Genomic DNA, 25,047 nt, shown 5'->3' on the forward strand with positions numbered 1-25,047 from the left:
ATATCGTTCGTGAATTAGAAATCGTACCTTACAGGCCTCTGAGTTGTGAGGTGGTGGTTTTCCCGTATTCATTTCCTGATTTGCTTTTAATGATCACTACGACGACGTGTACAAACGCCGAGCGCGTGGACGAGATCAGGCGACTGACGATACATCGAAGAGGCAAGAGGAGGAGTGCAAGAACAACAGAACAATGGGGCCAAATGTACATGTCTGAGACCGTCATGTATCACTCGTATGGGTCAGAAAAAACAAAAACATGAAGTGAAATGCAAGACCGTCCCACCACTGCACACGACATCCTCAAGCACAAATAAACGATGAGATTTGTCTTAATAAGCATTGATTTTTTCTTCTGTTGTGATTATAACTATTCCAAGATTGTCTAACATTCACCAGAGTGCTGCATTCTACCAACAAAAAACAAACATACAAACCAAACAATAAAAAAAATAAAAAAAGGATATTTATAATCACAAAGAGATTGACATCAACTTTCACAAACAGAAAGTGAAGGGGTTGGAACAAAACAGCATGCGGCTTTTTGTTAAAGAGCTTTAACAAAAAGGATCGTCGGTGTTAGGAGCGCACTGTGAATGGTACACGTACAGGAGGAGGGTGGGGCAGGGCGGGTGGAACACAACTCCGACTTGTGTTAGTTTCGGGTGGATCAGGCACAGAGAGGGAGGCGATGGCTCAACAGGGCTCAATTAGTTCTTTGACAAGAGAGGAGGTCGGGATAGAGGAGGAGGTTCGGGGGGGGGGGGGGACAGAGCAGGCTGAGCCATGGTGGAGGTGACTTTCTGGGGCGGTGGAGGTGGGCTTGAATGGGTTAGTGCATGTGAAGGAGGGGTGGCAGTCTCACACGCAGCACACACTGCATCTCCGCCCACGAGGTCTCACTTGACGTTTTTAGTCGTTTTTTTAAAACATATTCTCGACCACTGTTGCCTTCCGTTGCCCTATTTATTATAACGAGATTTTTTTTTAAAGATCACGTCAGCTGTAAAAACAACTGATCGCTATCACAGACACCGGATTAAATCTATTCCAAAAAAACATCTGGCTGAGAGAGAGAGAGGCTTCACTTCCTGTTTGGTATTTTCGTTCCTCCTCTCCATTTCACGGACAGACGAGCTGCGCTTCACTGCGTGAGACAGTCGGATCCCTTCCGCTGTGGGAAGAGATAAGAGAGGATTCTGCGCTGGGCCTCGCAGCCTCCCTGCATCAACTAAACGGCTGATCGTGGGCGTCGCCTCCTGCCTGGCGGACGGCATTAAAGGAAAACCTGATATTCACCGTGGAGGAAAACGCTGCAGAGTCTGCTGCAGCGAAAGCCTCCTCCCCTCCCGCCGACATCGGGTACGCTTCTGTCCCTTCCTGCAGCATCGTGCCGCAACGCTCATCGGGAGCATTTACATCGATCGGAGAATTAGCTGATCTACGAGTCTTGGAGAAAGGAGAACATGATGCTGCCTGAAGTAGGCGCCTGAGAAACTCTGATTAGTTTATTTTCTTCCAGAAAAGTCTGACTAAGAGCCGTGTAATGAAATAGTCTGAAAGCTTAAGATAACATAAGCCCTGCCTTAAATTAAACCCGTTTCCTCTTCCGATCCTTTCCCACCCCCCCCTTTCTTTCTCTTTGATCTCAAGAGATTAAAAAAAAAAAAATAATATCAAAAACAAGGGCAGGTTGGATGAGGCATCAGTCGCAACTAACAGGAGAGATTAGTCCAAATGGGCTCAGTCAAGGTTAGAGGGCGGAGATGAGGCGCAGACTGCGTGTTAACCGACGGATGAGTGCACCAAAAGAATACAGACAGACGGACGGATGGAAGCAACGACGGCGAGTCCAACAGCAGTGCAAGTGGAGTGAAGGCATTTCCATACGAACCTGGTTTTAAAATACTGGGCTGTCAAAAAAACAGTCACACGTGACACAACGTAAGAAACCGGCCGAACGCTTTCAACTGCAGTTCTGCTAAAGCTTCTCTTTAAAGTTCTGGAAAAAATGCTTAAATCTCTCTGCTTTAAACAAACACAATACTGTATACAAAACAGAAAGAAAAAAAAGGTAGGCATGTCAATAAATCCACCAACTGACTGTTAATACAGGAGAAAGAAAAGTAGAAAATGTTATCCAAACAAAAAAGGAGATCTACGAGAAAGGGATGTTTTTATAAAAATAAGAAATGTGGGGAAGGGAAGTGATATGCAGGGGACCCCGCCGAGAGGCCTCAGAGGAACCGGATCAGTCTATGCAGCTGTGTGTATGTGCACAGCAGGTGTTTGTGTGTCCCTGTAAGCATAAGTGACTAAACCTGAATGAATATGGTTTGGATGATCTGAGCTTCTGCATGTTCCCTCGAGGGAATCGGGCGTCTGCAGTTACTCGCCATCTTCTCTCGTGTCCCTGAGGAATATCTTTTTGAGGACACGGCTGACCGCTCCTTCAGTAACGCTTGCAGCGCCTTTGCGCATTCCCGTCGCAATGCAGGCGTGACTAAATGGGAACAACTGTCCGGTGCATCGAGAACCAAACGACTAAAAAACAGACGGCTCCTACTTCCCAGCATATGGAGATGAAAGAGTGGATGTGTCAGATTGTGGGGGGGGGGGGGGGGGGAATTCAATATGTCATCAACAAGTGATGGGGTAATGACAGAAGCAGAGTCCAATTAATAAAACTGTTTATATATATATATTATATATATATCTCGTTGTTATAAATTATGTATATATATGTTATTATATATAAATATATTATTATTGGTATATATATATATATATATAACAACTTTATAATACATACTTACCTCCACTCTGAAGGCTCAAATCATCAACAAGTTAATCAAATCTCTCCAATTAAACAGAGACCGCTAACACTCGCATTCCCATCGAGTTTTAAGCAAGGTGGTCAGGCTAATGTTTCTTTTTAATAGTTTTTTCCCCCCACTCTTACTCCACTGCTAATTTAAAAAAGAACATTTGGAGGGCCTCAGCAATGACCTTGAACCCCCCCCCCCCCCCTGCTGCTCCCTGGATTAAGACTCCTGCTAAATAGAGCACATGCTGTGTTGTAAAAAAATGTGGGTGAGGATTAAATAAAACCATTTTTTAAAATTTGCACATTATAGGTGTTAAACTTCTCAAAGAGGATTATCAGTGACAAACAGCTGTGCCATAATGCAAAAGGCTGCACGCTTAATTCAGTAACAGCTGATGCACGATTATCCTCCACTGTGTCCCGTCTGCGTCATTTAATGCAACCACGTTAGATAAAAACAAACGTTTTGCTCTGAAACAATCGGTCCTGTATACCGGCATGTCCTAGATTTCTGGTGCGTATTTGTTGTTTCTGTGGCTCTGAGGCTGCCCGCTGCATATCGGGTCAGGGAGGGTCGAGAGGGAGGTTGGAGGGACTGGAAGGGGGCAGAGGACGTGGGGAGGGATGAGTCTGGGAGGAAAACTGTAGTAGTGATTAGGACAGACTGTAGATTTATAATAGGACTGAATGCTACCAAGTTAACACATGCAATGCAAAAACAATGTTAGAGAGAAAGAGCAGAGGCCAGAAGGGAAGAGACAGAAAGAGGAAAAAAGATCCCAATAAAGTACCACAGACCTCTAGCTGCCTATAGATCACACACAATAAGTGGCAGGGGGAGGGGCCACGAGGGGCTGGGCTGAAGCGTTCGCCAGCAGGTCACGGCCGGAACACGAGTCGACGGCCGCCAGAAGTCTGCGTCTCCAACCGCACGGTCACATGATGCACGTTGTGGTGCAGCGCGTTGGCGCACGCTGCCTTTCAAAGAGGAGCGCCCGATGTTACCCAATCCTCTAGAACCATCTTCAGTTTCTTTTTTAAAAATCGGTGGCAAACTTTCGTGGTTACTTGCCTGCGGGTGAAAAGTCTGCCACCTTCTTCTTTGGGCATGCACTTTCCAAAGAGACTGGTTTGTTGTTATTTTTGGTGACTTAAGTGACGGCACCCTCTGATGTGGCCTTTTTGTGTGTGTGAAGAGCCGTGTCACGCCGTGTCACGCTGCAGCGTGGCCCTCAGCGCCCCTCCACAAATAATAGCGCAGGAGCCAAAGAGCCACTGAAGCCGGGTGAGCAGGCCACCTCCTCCTCCTCCTCCTCCTCCTACGCCACCCACACACACACACACAGTGGGATGTTTGTGTGCCTGTGACAACCTACGAATACATAAAACTCATCCAGGATATAACATTTTTATATTCTTGCTTCTTAGGATTCTAGCTCAAGAAAGCACATATTCATGCTACAAATATGATTATAAATTGTAAGAAATATCTTAATTGTGTTTTTCCTTTCAAGTAGAACAGGTAATATTTATATGGTGAGTTTGAAGCCTACAGCTCTTTTCACTGACACAAATATCTTCTTATAAATATATATTTAAATGTTAAAAAAGATTGGAGGTTGTTTGTTTAATCTACTTTAAATTGTAACATACATGTTAATTGTTTTGAATTTGTGTTCATTTCTTCTATCATTTTATCTACAATTTCAATAACTTACTTTCGATTGGATTTGTTTAAGTAGAGATGAAAAACATGCATTTATTTTATTTTATTAGCTCGTAATGATTAACCCATCGTTACCATGGCTGACGACTGATATACAAATGTTTACGGGATCGGTTTCAGATTGGGAAAACGACACCATTATTTTTGCTGACGCTATCTGATTGGCTCACAGAGCACATCCATAACGTTGAGGAGAGGTGACCCGACACTGTGCAGGTAAGAGGAGTTCGGGCCTGCTCGCCACAGTGCTTCAGAGGCAGAGGGGGAGGAGAGGGGGATGGAAAGAGTAGGAAAGACAGAAAGAAGTGAGCTTCCTGCGCTATTATCTTTGTGCCTCATCAGCGAAAAATGCAGTCCCAGTTGCACAAGCACCATGCCAGCACAGAATGACAGAGGGTACTGTACACCGAATCACTGTGTAGTAGGGAGGGAGCGAGAGAGGTAGAGTAGAGGTAGAGTGTGACACTCGTGAAACAGAGAGAGAGAGATAAAGATAGTAAGAGAAGCGTTACAAGGACCCTAAAAATAGGAGTAAGAAAGCAGAGCGTGCAAATACAAACCGGGTCATTGCTGCTTAGCTAATAGGGGCCAATTCGCTGCAGGAGAGAAATGTCGAACACCCCAAGTTGTGTACAATAAGATAACTGTCCTACAGACACAGACACCAACACATGAATTCTGAAGCTACATAGACACACGCACTCAAACACACATGTAGCCATTCACGCCATCTTATGTGCACTATCTTGTTTGCTAAATGGAGTGGAATAAGCACTGCATACTCGTTCTGTTTTTAAATAAATAATAAGATGTAGAAATGTAAATGAAATGTACTCTGCTTTTAAAATGTAAATCTGCCCAGCGACACAAGCTTATCTTGTTTAATAGGGTATTTATTTATGATCACACCCAAGATATTTTGAATGGGGAAATCGAGAGTTGTTGAATAAGTAAATTACCTAATAAATATAACAAGACTGCACGGCTCCGTACAGCAAAATTCCCACAAATCAATATCCCGCATCCAGAATAAAATATCATTACCACCTAATGTCTTCTAAATGACAGCAAACAGCCATCAGCGACAGTGCTTTATCCACCCCATGCTTTCAGAGTCATCTCATGGCGCTAAGATGACTAACAATGACTCATGAGAGGCTGATCACATGTTTATCAGTTATCTGGACATGGAGGAAAAAAACAGGAGGATCTAGCATATACATAATCATTTTAACTGTCACACAGGAAATGGAGTAGGCAGAGGACATAGGAAGTGTGGGGAGGGGGAGAGGGGGCATTAATGGGCATGAGATTCTACAGGTTAGGTGGCAAGTGTGTTCAAGAAAACACTGGATGCATCTAGACAGAATGAATGGAGTAAAAAAAAGAAAAGGTGTGGTTCTTATTCCTCCCTGGACCAATCATCCACTCTCACAGCTGGTCCAATGGTGCGGGATGATGGATGCGGCCTTACCGATTCGATGGGCTTGTCCAAGGACGCCTGCTCCAGCTCCAACTGGCCCTCTTCATAATGATCAAAGTGATTCCCACCCTGAGAAACACACATTTAAAGAGATTATTTTAGACGTATTTGCTGGATTGTAGAGCAACGCAATATATTGATTATTATATCAATATCATGATACGAGATATGGTTGTTTGCTGGTTTTAAAGACATTTTCTGATCTTACCAGCCCGTTCTGCCAATACCTGGGAAACCGTGAATGAAAATGTTCGCCTATTTTCTGTCATTTTATATAAACATTTTAATACAAAACCAAATTTTAAAAATCTGCAGATTCCTATAAAATACAAACATCATGAGTTGCAGCCATAACTGGTAGCAATTACAGAAATTATTTTCAGAGAAAGATCCTTCAGTAAACACTAGTTTACACGCGACACTGACATGAGTTTATTTATGAAAAAGCGCTGAAGTCATTAGTCTAATAATACTCAATCACACCAAAGAATTTTAAGCGATAAATTTAGCTACAGCACAAGATAGCATGTTCAACAAGAGCCTTATAAAGGCATATCTAAACATGCATGAAGAGAAACATCACAATAAAACAAAGCAACGCTAAGCTCCATGCGCCGGAGGAAAGAAGCAAACGCAGCAGGTATGCTACAACAGGAAATATGTGACGATGTTAGTCCCATTCTCCAGTTATTATAATATATTTTTTAAAGCCTTTAAGCATTAGTTTATTAAAAGATTTGCTTGAAAATGTTCTGGACAGAGTTAAGTTTTTCTGTCTCTTTATTTCCCGGCCAATGTAATCCAGGAGTGACAGCAGTGACGTACGACTTCCTCCTCTGGCCGTTTGTTGTGTCAATTTGAAGCACAGCTTTACTTATACAAATGTATTTTTAAGCCCATGCCCTGGGTGGGACACAGAGTGAGTAATGGGCTTGCTACCACAACCAAAAGTAGCGTGTGTGTGTGTGTGTGTGTGTGTGTGCAGCAGGTTCTGCTCCGGACAGATGGCTTCCTCTCTTTGGCAGCAGAGGAGAGACGAAGGTCGTGTCTGTGAGTTTGTTTTGCTGCTGACCTTAACACAAGCAGAAAGCTGAAAAATTCCGAAAAATAGTCTGCGGTTCATTATTTACGAGATGCTCGCAGCTCCGGGCCAGAGGACACGTCTATTTGAGAGTGGGAACATGCGCAGCAGGTTTATTTTCTCGCATTATTGTGGACTTTGTGTTCTACTAACATGGACCGGCATACACCCGTCTGTTTTTGCAGAGATAAGCAACAATAACGAGGTGGTTTGATGCCACACGGGCAGTTATTAATTCAGATGAGACGGGAGCGCTCATCAGCCCGAGTGAAACCGGGGATTACGACAAGGGGAGATGCAGGGAAGAGGCAACAGGATGTATTCATGAACAAATCAATGGCTCCCTGCTCTTCCACCACCATCTCTCCTTCTGCCGACGCTCTGCTCAGACACCGCTTAATGTGCCATCCGCTCAGCCCCCCCATCCACCACGATGACTTCTTATTCCCATTGCCCAGAAGCTGGTACACAAACACTTTAGTAACGCTGCATAGAAGTGACTGTCGCTCTGTCCTCTGATGAGCGTCACAAGATCGAATGTGCAGCGTAAAAAGGGCCTAAACAGTGAAATGGATGCTCCGTAAAACCTCAAATTCGGAAGGGAGAGAGCGACAGCCAGCCAGTTCATGAATAGCCCGGTGTGTGTTTTTGCAACTCAAGATTAGCTGCATGCTAAAGCTCCGACAACGACAATGTGAATCGGCAGAGCAAGCTGTCGGACTGGTTGGGCTGTGGAGCGTCTGTGGGTGTTGCTTTACATGCTTTACTCCTGAGAGTCAGAGAGAAACTTTGTGAATACTGAGCATATGAAGGCCTTTGCAGCCGATCTCACGCACAGAGCTGCACTGTGCCGACAGCCTCAGTCAGACCACACAGCGATTCACCTCCGTGACCAAGAAGCAGCAGAATACAGAGTTCCCATCGTGCGTTTAGAGAAAAATAAGACGGAATTGCACAGGCAATTATACATGCTTACACTTGTAATGGGTTTCATTGCATATCTGGTAATTCAACCATTTCACCATAGAATTGGAAATAACTGACTGCTTCGACAACGACAGTGATTCTAGCAAAGTTCACAGCTATTCTCTATCTTCTCAAAAGACCCCCGAAAAGCTTTCAGACCAAGCCAGAGCATCACAGGCTCCTCGTGCAAAAGCACTTGCCATCTTATGATGAGGGCACAAGTAAAAGAACGAAATACGAGCGGCAAATCGTTTATTTTTTCTATGCCCTTCCTCTGACCCTGAACATCAGTCGATTTGTCAATTCTCGACTTCCTTTACAAACTACGAGGTAACGCCGTAGTTTGTTGCACACATTCGTCACCATACATGTCCAGATTATCCACTATATATGAACATTTCGACATTCATAGTTCTGATTACGTTTATACAACACCATGACAACTTTCCTAATTGATAAAAGTGATGTTTCAGGAGGAAATATTGTGAAAACGTTCGATATGTGATAAATAAAATCGCTTTCAACATCCCAGAAGGACGTGAGGATGATTTTAGTTTAAAAACACTCCAAATCACCGAATAACACCGTCCTTATATTCACTATCTTGCTTACTTAAAATGTGTCACTTGTTCTGCCAGTTGGTAGATTACGCAATAACAATAAATGTCAAACCAAAAACATTTTTGCCAGCTTAAAATAATAAGTCATGATGGACACAGAGTATGAGCGATGCTGCGTAAAGCAGGGAGGTTAAAATGCCATCAGAGGATGAAAATAATTGAGGATTAATCTTACTTATGTCTAATCAGTAATAGTGTGTTGTTTTTACTGGGTGTGGTCACAGATAATAGGCAAATGAAAGACAACAGCTCGATATGTGGGCTTGGGCAATTCAGCAACTCAGCTTCGGTACTATAGTTGTAAATATACAACCATAAATAACCTCTTATGACAACAATAACAATGATAGTAATGTGCATGAGAGAGGGATGCATTTTCACACAAAACATTTTCAACATCACACAACTTCTCACACATCCCCTCGATACCAGCTGCTTTGTTTCCAGAGAAGAATACATTTCAGGTCGCATTATAAAAACAAACATCCAGGTGAGTAAAATCAGTCTGGCACTGTTCCAACTAAAAGCAACGAAGACACGATGTCTCCTTCACAGTAGCAAAACACACGTTATAAAAACAGATATACGGTTTTTGGGAAATCTGCGAATTAGTGGCGAATGACGTGTTTATCCAAACTACATTAAATTCGATATTTAAGCCTCACACGTATAAATACGACATGGTACATGCAGTTGCACAGTTAAATATATTCACCAACATGAATATATGAGTGCAACAAGGTGACTTAAACCGTCCTATATTTGTTTAATCGTTGTATTCTAGCTGTCAAATTGAAACAGCCGTTTCTTGCTACTGCTGCAAATGTGCGCACCAGCTATCTGCGTGCTAACGTTTGGCTAGCTAGCCACAGCTAGCGTATCTCGATAAATAACCAAGGTCACTAAGAAGATAGTTGGAATAAAATATATATTTTGTTTCCGTTGCGTTGTTTACATAACAGTGCAGCGTCCAGGCCACGACGGGAACCAAACGTGGCGCGCAGACAAACACAGAGACGATAAGTTAAAAGCCAAAAGAGCCGCAGTGCACTCGCGTTAGCTTAGCTAGCTTGCGGTGCTAGCGGACGTCATCTGGGACTGAAATGCGCGACTGCGGTTTGAAGTAACGCGTAGCCGCACGTGACGCTTTATTCCCCGCGTTTCACTGCTAAAAACTACCCGGACATGATCTTTAAAAAATATACATGCAAACCGCGACTCGTCTTCCATGCATTACCTGGAAATCACGCTCTTCGTTAAACCTAGAAAATCTGTCGGCCATTTTCTGAACAGAGCAGCAGCTTCTCTGTCGCCCCGTCTGCGTCCAACTGAACCGCGCTGCGCTGCTGCTGCTGATGAAGACGAAGACGAAGATGAAGATGATGTTGTGCACTTCGCAGAGACCAGTGCGGTCACTGTGCATTGACCTTTCCCCAAACCATCTCCACCAAGATGTCACGACGTCACGTGTGGGAAAGAAGTGGAGCTCTTTTTTTAATACTGCAATGTCAGTAACTCATTAGTATGATGGAGAGCATTTGCACTTTAGTTTATTACACTTGTTTACAATCTTGGTTTGCTGACAGCTGGATTTTGTTGGCCATGAATAGTTTGCACACTGGGTAACTGCCCAGAGCTCCAGGACTCACAGATGCACAGCACTTATTTCACTGGCCGTCACTTGTTTTTGTTCATTTATTTGCTTATGGCATTAATTGCATATAATAGGACAAGTAAATCATAATAGCAACTAATGCAAGTCCTGCATTATTGTGCAATTAGATATTTAGTGTTTCGATATTTCTTTTTCTATTCCATATTGTGCAAAAATATTTTGCATTTCAAATGAAATATATGCTTATTCAAATTAATTGACATATCTATGTAGCCCAATCTATTATTCTTCCTTCACCTTCCTTCTAGCATTTTATTTATTCATTTACTGTCATTTGTTATAGGGCCCATGTCTAATACACATCCTCATGTGTGGTCCACATCCATCAATTATCCTCTTTGATGCAGACTCAGAACTTCTGGATAAATCGCTGAAACAAATTACATTATATATATTACATTACATTATATATATTGATATATTTCAGTCCAGTGTTAATGCCACTGTCTGGTTAAAACGTGTGTGCAAACGAAGCAAAGCCCATTTTGAAACCATTGTAGGTTATATGAGCAAACCTGCACATATCTTATATAATTCCATAAACAGTGACAGTTAGTTTCAAACAGACCGTTTTATGCCTTGATTAAAAGTTGTACGCAGTGCTCAGGTCAACAGTTGCTTGTCGTGTTTGTAAAATGAGAAACAAACAACAAAGCGTCATGAATGTACTCCCAGTACAGTATGATTACCATGAGGCAACCTCTAACGTCAGCTCCATGTCAATATAGACAATAATACAGCAATGCATTGTGTCAGTAGTTCATGACTCCATCTTGTGGTGAATATTTGTCAGTACAGATGCTCCTGTCAAGTGTGTTATATTTAAAGTTAGGTCTATGTTGCCCAGTATAACTTTATTTATTTATTGTAGGATCAGGCAGCGAGCAACACTAGAAGAAAACATGAAGGCATATTGTATTGGACAGAAAAACATTTTAAAAAGTACTATAACATAAATCACAATAATACCTTTAGCATGGGATTAAAGTGGGTATTTTGTATAATGTATTACAGCGCTGGGGCGTTAAAGCTCTTCTGTTTCCACAGGAAGTCCGGGAATCTCAGTTTCAAAGTAAAAGCATAACTGTCATTTATAAATAAATATTTAAAGCACTAAAAGATTATTAAAGTAAACAATTATTATGAATAATAATAATATATAGTGATGAATACAGTGAATATCGGAGCATTCGGATACATTTGTTGTTAAAATTAAGGGAATTTAACAGTTACTTTGAAAAGAAAACCGGAAGTCATTATCCTCGCTAAACAGTGATCCGAACGCCATCGGCCGACGCCTACTAATTGGAAGATCGGTAAGTAAAACATCTACAGTACATTTATGGTAAAATATAATAGTTTCTCTAGTTTTATGACCCCAGTCTTTATAATCTCGTTTGAGACGACAACTTTGTAAAGTCCCGACTTCTTCACGAACGACAAAGGTGACCTAAGTTTCATGTGAAATGGCGGTGAATCGACAAGGAAGTTATTTAATTCTTTTTGCCCGTTGAATCCAGATGTCTCCGATTAAAACAGCCCTTTGTCCTTTGTTGACTGTTGCTGGATGTTTATGTCGGCTGGGGAAGTTTCAGAAAAGTTGTACAACTCTGGAGATAAACGTAGCACGTTACAACTATAGTGCTATACACATGTAATACCAAGGAAAACAAAGGAAAGGTGTTATTACTAACTGCATCGAGGAGTTCCCATGTCCTCATTTCATGTTGCCTATTATTTATATATGTCATGCCATTATCTGCTCTTTTCGGCATAGTTGACATTAAACATTACGCCATTAGTTGCTTATTATCTACTCAGATATAATAGGTGTACATGCTGCACACACATTGTTGGTCTGGTGTCAAACTTTCGACCTGCATTCATAGCTCAGCCTTATTAGTGCAATGTCCTTTTTACATATATAGAAAGAAAGGGCAGAAAAGATCTTTCACTACACTGGGGTGTACACTACTTCACTATAGAGGAGTTTACACATGGCTATAGTAGAACATAACATACAATGTGTAATGAAGGTCAGATTTGAAGTTAAATATGCTTCTTCTACTTCATCCTCGGTATCAGAAAATGTGTATTTTACATAATGTCCTCTAGAGTTCACAACAGTAATATTTGAGGGGATGAATGCTTCGGTTGACAATGAAGATTTATTTTCATTGTCGATTCATCTGCAGTGACTTAATTGTTGGATGAATCATGCATCTGTTGATTATAAACTGTCAGACAACTGTGAGAAATGTGCATTATGATGTCGCAAAGTTCAAGCAAATGCCTTCAAATTTCTTGTTTTGTCAAATCAAAATTAGAATAAACTTTCCACGCCGATAGAAAACAGACACAACGCGTACAAAGCGGTTCACACTGCAGCCTGCGTCTTTTTATCTATTCCAGGATTGTCACGTAATGTAAAAAACATGATAAACCGAATGAAGATTTGCATAAAATTTGGGAACAGAGGACTCAGTGACACCTATGTTCTTCATTGAAGTTAATAAATTGAAGAAAAAAAGGGGGGGGGAGTAAGAAGAGACACCATGTTGTCGTATGTTTCCAGACATGGACATGTGTCGTCCAGGTCTGGGACACTTTCCTGAGAAGCAGCCTTCGTCTCCCTGAAGGAATGCTCCGCTGTGTGTTTTCTGTGGCCGGCTTCAGGTTGAGACCCTTTTCCCTGTCCTTACTAAAGGGTTTGGAATGTCATTAATCTGTGTGGGTGTGCAGCAGAAGTCGGCTCAATATAGCCACTGACTGCAAGTGGAGTTAACTCCGTGTTTCTCTGCAGAACTAGATTAAAATGTATTGTTTCACAATTTATATTAGGGCGTATGTTTGTGTACTTAGCATACTTATTAGGTACATGTGTATAATCTCATGTAGTCCAACGCAACCGCTCATGACTCCTGTGTCTGTAAAGTTTAGACGATTCACTTCCTGTTAAAGCTGGAAAGAAATCACAAACATTCATTGGTTCAAGTTTTTAAATTTCTACTTTTCTTGTTCTTTTTGATTGAATATTTTCAGACAAAAAGTTACTGTGGGAAATTGGTATTTCCTTTTATTGGTGCTGATATTTTACAGTCTATACTCGAGCTGCACATAATGATTATGTCCCTTATTGATTAATCGTTTGGACTAGAATGCCAGAAAATGGAAAAATAAATACTGTAAATAAATCCCCCCCCCTGCCCAGGAGGACACATCATATAAAGGTAAAATACAAGAAATCAGAAAGGTCATAAAAACTTTTTTTGGGGGTCAGACGAACATTCAAAAACCCAAAAGTTATTTAATCTACTATTCCAGATGTTTTTTTAGGTTGTATCTTTTGACCAAGTTTGGGATTTTAGAGTCACTGCTTTAAGAAATCTGCCGCACGACTTCTCTTCCAGCAAAGTTTGAAAGCAGTCGTGCAAACTAAACCTTTACGGCCTCGGCCTGAATTCCAATCGCCGTTTTTCTGAGATGGCCGTTGCCATCACGACACGATTTCCAGTTTTTTATACGAGTACGTTTGTTCTGCTGCTGAGAAGAAAAGCGAGGGCGATTATTTCACGACATGTCATAAAGTGGATCGTGTGTGTGGTGGGACTCAGATATAACGCATTAGGATGTCGGCGCCCACGAGAGGTCGCACGACTCTTCTCCGTTGCGTTCGGTATTGTGTGTGTGAGCTCCTGGACATCTTGTTTTTCGTCCCTCTTCTGCTTTTTCATTGGACTTCGACGCCTCGCCGTGACGATCGCGTCCGTTATTGATTCCTCTGAGAGTGAAGTTTATCTTGACGTCGTGTTTTTTTGTTTTTGTTTAACTGCCTGTGTTTCACAGTTGGTCATCAAAAGGAGGCAAACGTGTTATCCTTTAATCTAGTCAAAGGGAAGAGCAAACCCTGTTGGGTGGAGGGAGGGAGGAGGAGGGGGAGGGGGGGTATGGGGAAGTGGAGATGCATTTCCCATAAGTCCTTGTCGGTAAGTCCACCCCCCCACCACACCGGGTTGGTGGAGAGCAAAGCAGAAGTTAAAAGAGAGAGAGAGAGAGAGAGAGGGAGAGAGAGAGAGAGACAGAGAGAGAGGGAGAGAGAGAGACAGAGAGAGAGAGTGAGACAGAGAGAGGGAGAGAGAGAGAGAGGGAGAGAGAGTGAGACAGAGAGAGAGTGAGACAGAGACAGAGAGAGAGAGTGAGACAGAGCGAGAGAGGGAGAGAGAGAGTGAGACAGAGAGAGAGAGAGAGAGAGAGACAGAGAGAGGGAGAGAGAGAGTGAGACAGAGAGAGCGAGAGACAGAGCGAGAGAGGGAGAGAGAGACTGAGACAGAGAGAGAGGGAGAGACAGAGAGAGAGAGTGAGACAGAGAGAGGGAGAGAGAGAGAGAGGGAGAGAGAGTGAGACAGAGACAGAGAGAGAGAGTGAGACAGAGAGAGGGAGAGAGAGAGAGAGAGAGAGAGAGAGAGAGAGTGAGACAGAGAGAGAGAGTGAGACAGAGCGAGAGAGGGAGAGAGAGAGTGAGACAGAGAGAGAGGGAGAGAGAGAGACAGATAGAGAGAGAGTGAGAGAGAGGGAGAGAGAGAGACAGAGAGAGAGTGAGACAGAGAGAGGGAGAGAGAGTGAGACAGAGAGAGAGAGCGAGAGAGAGAGAGACAGAGAGAGAGAGCGAGAGAGACAGAGGGAGAGAGAGAGTGAGACAGAGAGAGAGAGAGTGAGACAGAGAGAGGGAGAGAGAGAGACAGATAGAGAGAGAGTGAGAGAGAGGGAGAGAGAGAGACAGAGAGAGAGTGAGACAGAGAAAGACCTCTCACACACAGAGTTGTTTCTGTGGTTGTGTTTATTGCAGTCGGGTTTTCTCCATTTCCTTTCCATGTAAAGTGCTCGGGGTGCGGTGTCAACGCCGGGCTGTGTCTGGAGAAGGAAGTGACAGTTGAACTGCTCTGTGCAGCGGATCCTGCAGTGCGTGAAGTCGACACACACACACACACACACACACACCAGGTAATGGCACCGCCAAGCGGCTCTCATTGAAGGTTTGATGTCAGACGGTCTGGACCGGCTGCCAAGAGATTGTTTTTGGTCAAGATATCAGGATTGAACTCGGTACGGAACTTTTTATTAACAATAATGTTTAAGAAGCTGCAGATAAGTGCGATGGACGCAACTGTAGTTTGCGCCTTTTAAAACCGGCATTGAATGCACCGCGTGACCCAGAGCGGAGGAGGAGGGGCGAGCGACGACGTGTGACCTCCATCTCTGAGCTTGTGCGGTTGCAACTGTCAAAACAAGTCCGGGGGTTTGAGTCTCTGGGTGAAGAAGCCTGCCAGTGTGAGTGTGTGTGTGTGTGTGTGTGTGTGTGTGTGTTTACCTGTCGAGTCAAGTGTACGAGCGTCACTACAGGTGAGCCTGGAAATAACTAATTGAACGTTTTAGCCCTCTTAAAAATTAACAAACAAAAACATTAGGAGCTAGATTTAGAAACCAATGAAATGTATTTAAAAGTTAGTTTTTAGCTTGAAAATAAGACTTATCTTTGGTTGTCAATGTCCAGTTTTTCCTCTTTTTGGGCCACGCTGACATTATCCGATCACAAGTCTGTTGTTGCGCTCGGTGGAAGCAGTTTGTGCAGCCGGGTGACGTACGGACACGTTGCCTTGATGTTCATTGTGTTGGACGACATGGAGCTAAAAGTCGTCCGTAAAGGAGACTCATGCATTGCCGTTGATTGCCGCTGGAGAATATACAATATTATTTATTTTATTTTCACTTTTTTTAACCTGCTGGAAATTCACTTCGGTCACTGCCTTGTTTATGTATTTAGTTTCCTCTGTATATTTAGTATTTTAGTGTTAGTATTTAGTATTGTTATTGTGTTTTATTTGTATCTTTTATTTTTACCTTCGCATTGAAAATGAGGAAGGTTATGTTTTGATCGCCGTGTATTTATTTATTTATTTGTATGCGTGTTATTCGCATAACACAAAAAGTATTTAACCGAATCGCATGAAATTCGGTGGGATGATTGGTTATTATCCGGGGACCAGTTGATTAGATTTTGGGATCAATCGGTTCAAAGGTCAAGGTCATGACAAGGTCAAAATCTTCTTTTTACCATAGCACGGTCAATTTTTATCCAATTGGCATGCAACTAATGCCAAAATGTTCATAATTCAATGCCCAATCTTGTGAAATGCGAAGGTACGCGCTCTACCGAGTGCCCATTCTAGTTTTATTAATGCTCTAATATGTACCCGCTGCTGTGATCCTGAAATTTCCCTACTGTGGGACTAATAAAGAATTACAGGGTTCTTACGGTCATGGAAAATCTGGAAAAGTCATGGAATTTTTAAATGGTCATTTCCAGGCCTGGAAAAGTCATGGTAAAAACATAAATCATAAAAGTTTTGGAAAAGTCATGGAAATTTGTTATAATCACATGTTCATTTGCGCCGAGTTTGAAATAAATAATATGTTTTTTAAAGAAAGACGCTCAAAATATAAGCCGGCGTACGCTCTCGATACGCAAAATGTTCATAATTGTTCATGTTTATACCGAGATTTCAGTTTGGTCATGGAAATTTGGTTTAAAGTCATGGAAAAGTCCTTGAAATCCATTGATCAAAATGTGTAAGAACCCTGGAATTATCTTATCTTATCTTATGAAATACAGCTGCAGTGATAAGTCGATTTATAGAATATTAATCGGCAACAATTTTTTTTTTTTTGCTGGTCTCAGCTTCCAGTCAGGATTTAATTTGATGTTTTTTCTCTGTCAGTCAGGGACAATGAGAATGTATGTAGATAAAAGGATTAATCAAGAAAATAACGTGCAGATGAATTTGCAGCCGAATTATAAACCTTCAACGAGTCGTCAGTCAACTCCGTTAATAACGTGTTTAACCCTCCTGTTACCTTTCGGGTCAATTTGACCCCATTCAATGTTTAACGTCGGTGTTCTTTGGGGTCAATTTGACCCCAGGCTGTTTTTCACTGTGTCAAACATATAAGAAATATCAACTTTTTTATATATTTAAAGGGCTATTTAGGTAGTCAACAAACAAACATAAAGTACCTCACCCTTAAACTTGGGAAACAATATTAATTCTAATAATTTTCTGGAGGTTTTAATTGCTGGGGTCAAATTGACCCCGAGGGTAAAATATGTGAGTAAATGTTAAGGTAACAGGAGGGCTAAACAAGTTGTTCTCAGACGCACGCTGAGAGCCAATGAGGGTTTCAGATATATGATCAGTTCTAAACACCAATATGACTGATTTGACATGAATGACTGGCGGCAGAGCGCCTGACTCATCGGTTGTTTCTCGTTCTCTCTTCAGATCCAAGCAAGTTGAAGATGGCGGTGAGGCAAAGGATTTTCAACTCGACGGCGCCCTTCTCCGGGTCGCCCAAAGCCGAGCTGAAGGGGTCTTACCCATTCTGCTCGGCCGCGGACCAGGAGGCGGAGGAGGGGGAGGGGAAGGACAGCAAAACGGGGTACATGGCCTGCCTCGGCCCTCTGATCAATAAACTCCTGACGCATGGCACCGCGGAGCAAGTGGGAGAAATGCCGCTGAAGACCTCGACCTTCATCGCCCAAGCGGAATGTAAATACCTCTTTTTTAAATATATTTTCTCATAACGGATGAGACGCCTGTCTGGACAGAGGGTCTAACACACGCTGCTCTCCTTTAGGTGAAACCCAGGACTCTCAGGAGTTCAGTCCATCCTGCTTGGAACGCTCCTTTTTCCCCTCCCCGAACTGCTTCTCCAGCAGGTTTGACCTTTGACATTTCACACTCCGTTAGTTTTTCAGTGTTTTTTTCTTCCCTCGACCTTTTTAATAACGGCGTGTCACATCGTTGCCGCACTTTCAGTCTTCCCTCAGAGCACAACAACGTGGCGTGGCCGACCGCGGCCTGCGCGGCGCGGGAGCCGAGCGGCCCGGCGGCGCCGCTCGCCCCGAGGAAGAAGACCCGGAAGAGACAGAAGCGCAAGGGGAGGACAAGACTGGAGAAGAGGAAGGAGAGGCGGCGGCACGGGCACCGAGTGCGCTCCGGAGTCCCCGAACAGGAGAGTGGAAGTTCTCTGGTCCGGGTCCTGGTAAGAAGAAGAAAGACGCGTAGAAACTGCCAGGAAGTCAAACTTTCACTGTTTTCCATCTCAAAAAAGTTCCACATTCTCACCATTCCAATGCAAACATCAGCTTTCCTGTGTTGTGGAAGGGAATCCGCTGCCCCTCACGGCCTTGAGAGCTCCCCTGAGAAGGTAAACCCCGTGGAGTCTGATCCGCCGACGCTTTCTGCATCGTGTCCCGTAGGACGAGTCGAGAAGCGACCTCAGCAGTTCTTGCTCCAGCAGCTGTGAAAGCTCCGAGGAGGAGGACAGGGGGCCTTCCCCCTACGGCCGACAGATCTACAACACCGGCTCCAGCTGCGCTCCCCTCCACTGGGGGCCCCCGGTCCGAGGCGGGCCCCTCTCCGGCCTCCACTCCTACGGGCAGGACAGCGTCTCGGACTCCCTCAGCAGTCTGGGAGACTGTTATCTGGCTCTCGCCGGCCTCAGGGGCAGCGTCAGCCAGGGGGACCCGTGCTACGCCGGGCCCTTTTTCAAAGACGTGGAGAGGGACGTAAGAGAAGAGGAAGAAGAGGAGCGCTCGGCATTCGGCACCGAGGGAATCATCTTTTACAACGAAGTACGCGTCGTGTCCGTCGGTCACACTTCTTTTAAAATGCGCCTCGGCCAAACTGACTTCTATTGTTCCGTCAGAAAATCCAGCCGGTGGACTCCGAGTACAAGGAAGGGAGGGAGTACGTCCTCACGGAGTTCATCAAGGAGGGCTCCTATGGAGAAGTGCACAGCGCTCAAGACGTCAACACGGGCTTCAAATTCGCTGTCAAAAAGGTGACGGTGGTCTTCTTTTTTTTGGTTTCGTTTTGTTTCCGGCCTGTTTTTTTTCTTCTAAGTGTGCTCACCCTCTTGTCCCGCCCTCTTTCCCCCCGCCACAGATCGCCCTGAAGAGGTTCAGCAGTGAGGAGGTGGGTGCGTGGAGCGCCCTCAGATCTCCTCGCGTGGTGGAACTCTTTGGAGTGGTCCGCGAGGGGCCGAACGTCGTCCTCCTCATGGACCACAAATCTGGTAAACGAGCCTCGCTCCCGCCTCTCTTCTTTCCCTGCCGATGCGAACACGTGAGAACGATGAAGACTTTTGAGAAAAGCAGATGCTCGGTTCCGGGAGGCCGCCGATGAGCGTTGAGCCTACAATGGGAGATGCCTGCTCGAGAAACACAATGGCAGATGTTTTTCCTTTGTCAGCTTCCAACAGTTGACTCGGACAACGCGCATCGGTAAACAGGAACGAGATCCGCCTCGGTGTTTGTCCCGGTCTCACCGCCGCTGTTGTTCCAGGCTCCCTGGGCCAGCTGATCGCGGAGCGCGGCCGGCTGCCGGAGGACCTGAGTCTCCACTACCACTCGCAAATCCTCACGGCGCTGGAGTACCTACGGAAGAAAAAAGTGGTGCATCTAGACATTAAAGGTACGTTAAACATACATTATAAATCATTTTGTAATGCACACGGAATGGAGATGCCGGGAGGAAGACTGATCTGAGCTCTCGAGCCACGCAGTAACCGACGTGTGACATATTGAAGTCGGTCCTCTGAAGACGGATAGACGTTAAGAATAATTACATTTCGTGAATAAAAACCAGATGCCTCCGGTGAAAAATTGAGGCCGAATTAACTTTTGGAGAGAAGCCGCCCGACGTCACGCTGCGGGAGCCAATCACAGCAGCGGGAGCTACTGCCAACCCCCTCAAACCTGACGGCTCATTTAATATCTCCATAACAATACGCATCACCATGGAGCACGATGCCTTCTGGTATATCGATTAGGAAGAAGTCGAGTACTTGGTGGGCAGTTGATAAATAACAAAGTAGAAGGTTTTTTCTCATTCAATTAATAACTTAAGTTCAGAATAATACGATTTTCTGAGAATTTTTTTGTTAGCATGTGCTTGTTTAATATCAATTTAAACATATGTAACAAAATATTTGTAAAAATTCAGAAAATGTTTTGATACTTTCCCCTCCAAAAAAACACAGTAAACTAAATGTGTCCGCTTTTTACTTGTTGTGGTTACGTGGAAAACAAAAACAGGCTTAATTGGTTGTCATCTCAGGATTGTGTGTCGGTGTGCAGCTGTTGTGTGGAGCACACGTGTCACAGATACAGTAGAGTTGATCCTCTGCACCTGTGTTGTGAAACCAGACGGCCACAGTGACGACGGCGGGCTGGGAATTTCCCACAGTGTGACTCACCGCTGATCTTTAGAGGCGGCGCATGAGCAGAGAATCAGGAGAGCGGAGAAAAAAATAGAAGAAAAAGGAAGAACGAAACCGAGCGGGGGGATGGGACGAGGAGAAGGAAGTAGTCGGCGAGAGAGGAGAGAGACAAAAGTACAATGACAGAAAGAAAGAAAGCAGAAGAGGAAAATAAAGTGGAAAAAAAGTGTACGAAAACAAAAAAAGAGGGAAAGAGAAACACAAAACTGAGAACCGAGTGAGAGGAAGAGAACAAAAAAGACTGAAACAGGAAGACGCCGCGGCGGCTCAGGCGCCCCCTGGTGTCCGTCGGCTGCCAGACGCCACATTCGTTCCTCATGAAAGTGTTTTCTGCGATGACGTCATAGCCCCCCCCCCCTTTACTTTTGCCCCCTTTCATCTGGAGGCTGCTTCGTGTCCCCGTTTTCTATTCATGTCGTTCCACAAACTCCACGGCACAAGTCATGGAAACCATCGGTAACAGAGCGGCGTTACTGACCGCGCTCGTTTCCCCGCAGCTGACAACGTGCTGCTGTCGGAGGACGGGAGAGACGCCTTCCTGTGCGACTTCGGACACGCCGAGAGACTCGACACTCGAGGCCAGAGCCTCAGCGGGTCCAACGGTAACGACCGTGGCGCCCTCGCCGTTCAGCGAGGACGATTCAAATGCAGCCACCTATCTGATTTCACAGTTCCCCCCCCCAATGTAATGCGATGCAGATCTGAAGGGCACCGAGAGCCACATGGCCCCTGAGGTGGTGAAAGGGGAACCCCGCGGAGCCAAAGCAGATGTGTGGAGCAGCTGCTGTACGTTACTGCACATGCTCAACGCGTGTCCGCCGTGGACCAGATACTACACCTGCAGGCTTTACCTGAAGGTACGAGAGAGAGAGAGAGAGCGCACAGTCGGCGAGTTTCTTCGCGGCCTTTGACGGAGTCCGTCTTTGCGATGGCGACAGATTGCCAACGAGCCGCCGCCGCTGAGGGAGATCCCCCCCGACTGCAGCCCGCTCACAGCGGAGGTGCTCGCGGCGGGACTTCAGAAGGATCCGGCCAAGAGGGCGTCGGCCTCTGACCTCAATGGGAAAGCTGCCCGGGCTCTGAGAGAAGGTAACCAAGCTTGCGCGGTGCATCCAGACGTCCATCAACACTCACATCCACTGTGGAAATCACAAATTAAAGCGCTTCCACAATAATGGGAATACAACCCCAAAAAATAAAAATGCTATATATTGTAGCCCCACTTTTTAAAGTTGTATTTGCACCCTTTACTCGAAATGAGAACGGCGCTTCGCTGTCTCGTCCGAGACTCGATTCCAGTCTCTTTTTTAGGGCAATATAAAGACAGACGGAAGGCCACGCCCACTGTTTGGGGGGAAACTGTCTGCAACGCAATATGCAAATGAGGGCTAATGCGCAAACAATATTCCCGTAGCTAACAACATCACATGTGTTGACGAGTTGGCGAGCCAATGGCAGCAGCTCGGGGAGGCGGAGCCTTCACACAATACAGTCAGAGAGCCATTCATTGATTCCCCCTCTGGTCTCTATTAACTGTGAACAGAAAATATGAAGACAAATATTATTTTTTAACACAAACAAATTGTTTACTTTAAAAAGTAACCGACCCCCGTGAGCGCGTCGTGTTTCCTGTTGGTGAGGGTTCATTGCTTTGTGTGTTCCTCAGTGGGGGGCCTCACCAGTCCGGTGAGGGGCCCGTACACGGCGCCCTTGTACATCGCCGACAAACCGCCGGACCGCCTGCAACTCGTCAACAGCAGCGTGAAATACGACGACGAGCATCGAGAGCCCGTCGGGGAAAGGGGGCCGGCGGGCAGCGGGCCGCCGGAGTCAAAGCGGGACTCCACTTCCTGTCCGCAAACGCTGGTCTCTGAGCCGAGCTGCAAGAGGGGCAACGAGATCGCCACGGTGCCTGAACTCGAGCTGCGTAAACTGGAGCGGGGTGAGCGCCCCTCCCCCCTCCCCCTTCCCTCAGGGCTCTGCTTTTCTTTCTTTTAGTAACTCTTCCGTCTCCGCTCATCGTTTCGCTCGTTTTTGGTTTCACAGATTTCTACCTGAGCAGCCTGTCCCAGCTGCACTCGGTGGAGATGCAGGAGCAGCTCCTGTCGTGCCTCAGCAGCGACCCGTACTCCACCTGGGAGCCGTGGGACAAAAAGGTGACGCGGGAGCACATCTCTGATCGACCTCCGCGGTGTCAGTTTGGGCCCCGGAGTCGTCGCTTCGGCTGCAGAAGAAGAACTTCTTCATGAAATGTATTCATTTGACCTTCTTCGGTTTGCTCATCCGGCTTCCATCTTCTCTTTTCGACCCGTTCCTCCAGGACTCCGGCCGCTGGTCTCTGAGTCCAGGAGACGACTTCAGCTCCGGCGTCTTCTCCTACAGCAGTCAGCCAGACGTGCCCACGCCTTCCAGTCTGGATTTGCTGAGTCACGCGCAGCAGCTGCCGCCGTCCTGCTGCTTCGAAGGCGAGCTCAAAAAACATTCAACATCTCTCTCTCTCTTTAAAAACTATTTAGTGCCAAAAGCGAAACTATTTTTCCGCGCGACCGAATCCCATGAAAAGTCAGCGTACAGACGCGTGTGGCTGCGTTAGACGCAATATTTTTCCGGGCGGCGTTTGGGGCGACGCGATGTGGCCGACGCGTTTTCATCGGCGCAATTTCCGCCCCGAGTTGAAATATTTCAACTTTGAGGCGGTCATCTCGCAACTCGGGCCAATCGGCTCTCGTGTGCCGCTCTCGTAGCTGGAAGCGGAAGTCTTTCAGACGTAACGGTAACTTCATCGGTGAAAGTGACCGAGCTGAGTGAGCCTACGGGTGATGTCATGAACCCAAACACGAGGGCGTTAGTGTGTGGGATGTCCACGACAAATATAAAGCAGAACTAGTGGTTAGTTATTCTGGTGGATGAAGGAGATGATAACGGTCTTTACGGAGACGAGACACAGAGATAAGCCCCGCCCCTCGCGGAGCGTCTCGACGCTCATGGTGAGAACGCGGCGAACGGTCGAGCGAGTAAACTCACGCATTTTGGGCGACGCGAAAAATAGTTTCGCTTTTGGTGTGAACGCACCTTTAACACGTGCACCGCTCTGCTCTGTGATTGGCTCAGGGGTGGACGTCTGCATCCGAGACTTCGACCGGAGGAGCATCTGCATCAGGGAGACGCGGCGGGTGAAGGTGGGCCGCATCGCCACAGGGATCAGTGATCAGGTGACGGCAAGCCGCCTCCCACACGCCCTCATGGGTCCGTTTCTGCTTCTTTTTTTATACATCTGTTTAATGCTGATGGCTCCTCCTTTTTTTTTTTTAGATCACCGAGAGGGTTTTCACCCTAGAAACCCAGCGGGGCGGGCAGGTATCTCACGACGAGGAGGTGCAGGAGTCGGGTCTGGAGCTCAGCTGTGTTCCCGCGCCCGACTTCAGCTCCGCCTGGAGGTGGAGGGTCCGAGACGGAGTGCTGGAGACGAGATAGAGAGACTCCTCCTCGTGGCCTCGCGGAGCACCGGTTCAAATACTCGCCTTAAGTTTGTCTCGAGGTGTTGTTTTTTTACACGGGCCAAAAATAAATCCAGCGTGCGTCTCGTGTTTTAAATGCCACGACGGGGCGCGGATGTGTTGCTTTTTCATTTGTTCACTGTGACGCATCTTTTCTTATTGCGTGTGTGTGTGCATCGAGTCAATAAACGGCATCGAAAACAACGCCGCGTGTGATACATTATTGATCTCACTGATTCACAAGTATTCAATAACTGACTACGCTGTATTCCAACTACTCAATAAGCTTGTACGACGTTACTTCTAACTGTTTCTAGCTTATAAATACAATCTGAACACCTGCTGGAGAACTTCAGGTCAAATTATCATATGTGATACAGTAAATCCCTATTCGATGACCTTCTGACCTTTCCGCTTATTGCCACTTTGAGAACAGAAAGCCCCCTAAAAAAAGAACACGAAAAACATAATTTAACAAATGAAAGTTGTGCCGTCTTACTGAGAGACTCTGAAAGTACAGGAATGCCAGGATGTTCATGACATTTGCAGAGGACATTCTTGAAGTTACATCTCAGGGGCTTTAGTGACCCCTGACCTTCTCACCAAAAGCAAACCATTACAATTTACTAAGGACTGCTCATTATGAACCCTGTCTGCTTCAGTCTTTCAACATAATATACACTTTGCTGACTGATTCTATTTGCTGAGCATAAAAATACATTTACATATTTTCTCAAAGCATTAAATACCTCCCTCAAGTCATATTGTAAATGCATTGCTCCGATTCTATAAATGCAGAGTAACACCTCTCAGGCTATGGATGGCAGCCTC

The 25,047-nt window shown here is 45.3% G+C and overlaps 2 protein-coding genes across 10 annotated transcripts in view; one reads left to right on the forward strand and one right to left on the reverse strand.

Moving 5' to 3' along the window:
• Positions 1 to 10,044, reverse strand: part of gpatch8 (G patch domain containing 8) — a 26,092-nt gene extending 16,048 nt beyond the window's left edge. For 3 of the 6 annotated variants that reach the window (XM_056406127.1, XM_056406130.1, XM_056406131.1), the window contains exon 1: positions 1 to 1,616. This exon is cut by the window's left edge. Coding sequence is in view for 1 of the 6 variants with exons in the window: in XM_056406126.1 (XP_056262101.1) it covers positions 6,028 to 6,105; positions 9,941 to 9,985 (123 nt within the window). In the remaining 5 variants the exon portion in view is untranslated. Of the gene's footprint in view, positions 1,617 to 1,894; positions 1,914 to 5,113; positions 5,150 to 6,027; positions 6,106 to 9,940 lie in introns of those variants that run through there. The other 3 variants (XM_056406129.1, XM_056406126.1, XM_056406128.1) reach the window with 3 other exon arrangements.
• Positions 10,045 to 11,666: 1,622 nt separating this feature from the next.
• On the forward strand, positions 11,667 to 24,420 carry map3k14a (mitogen-activated protein kinase kinase kinase 14a). Of its 4 annotated transcripts, none has more exons than XM_056407906.1 (16): positions 11,667 to 11,694; positions 17,716 to 17,982; positions 18,071 to 18,152; positions 18,253 to 18,478; positions 18,696 to 19,070; positions 19,145 to 19,279; positions 19,384 to 19,513; positions 19,783 to 19,911; positions 21,217 to 21,321; positions 21,419 to 21,576; positions 21,658 to 21,808; positions 22,386 to 22,661; positions 22,766 to 22,875; positions 23,040 to 23,184; positions 23,831 to 23,931; positions 24,032 to 24,420. In XM_056407906.1, exons 2-16 carry the CDS (start codon positions 17,733 to 17,735, stop codon positions 24,191 to 24,193), a joined length of 2,535 nt encoding a protein of 844 aa, XP_056263881.1. In that variant the 5' UTR covers positions 11,667 to 11,694; positions 17,716 to 17,732; the 3' UTR covers positions 24,194 to 24,420. The 4 variants fall into 4 exon arrangements, with proteins under 4 accessions (XP_056263881.1, XP_056263880.1, XP_056263882.1 ...); XM_056407905.1 differs by lacking the exon at positions 11,667 to 11,694 and adding an exon at positions 15,177 to 15,337; XM_056407907.1 differs by lacking the exon at positions 11,667 to 11,694 and adding an exon at positions 15,357 to 15,379.
• Positions 24,421 to 25,047: the final 627 nt, after the last annotated feature.

The sequence above is a fragment of the Pseudoliparis swirei genome, chromosome 23 (assembly GCF_029220125.1).
Source record: "Pseudoliparis swirei isolate HS2019 ecotype Mariana Trench chromosome 23, NWPU_hadal_v1, whole genome shotgun sequence".
Classification (NCBI taxonomy): Eukaryota; Metazoa; Chordata; class Actinopteri; order Perciformes; family Liparidae; genus Pseudoliparis; species Pseudoliparis swirei.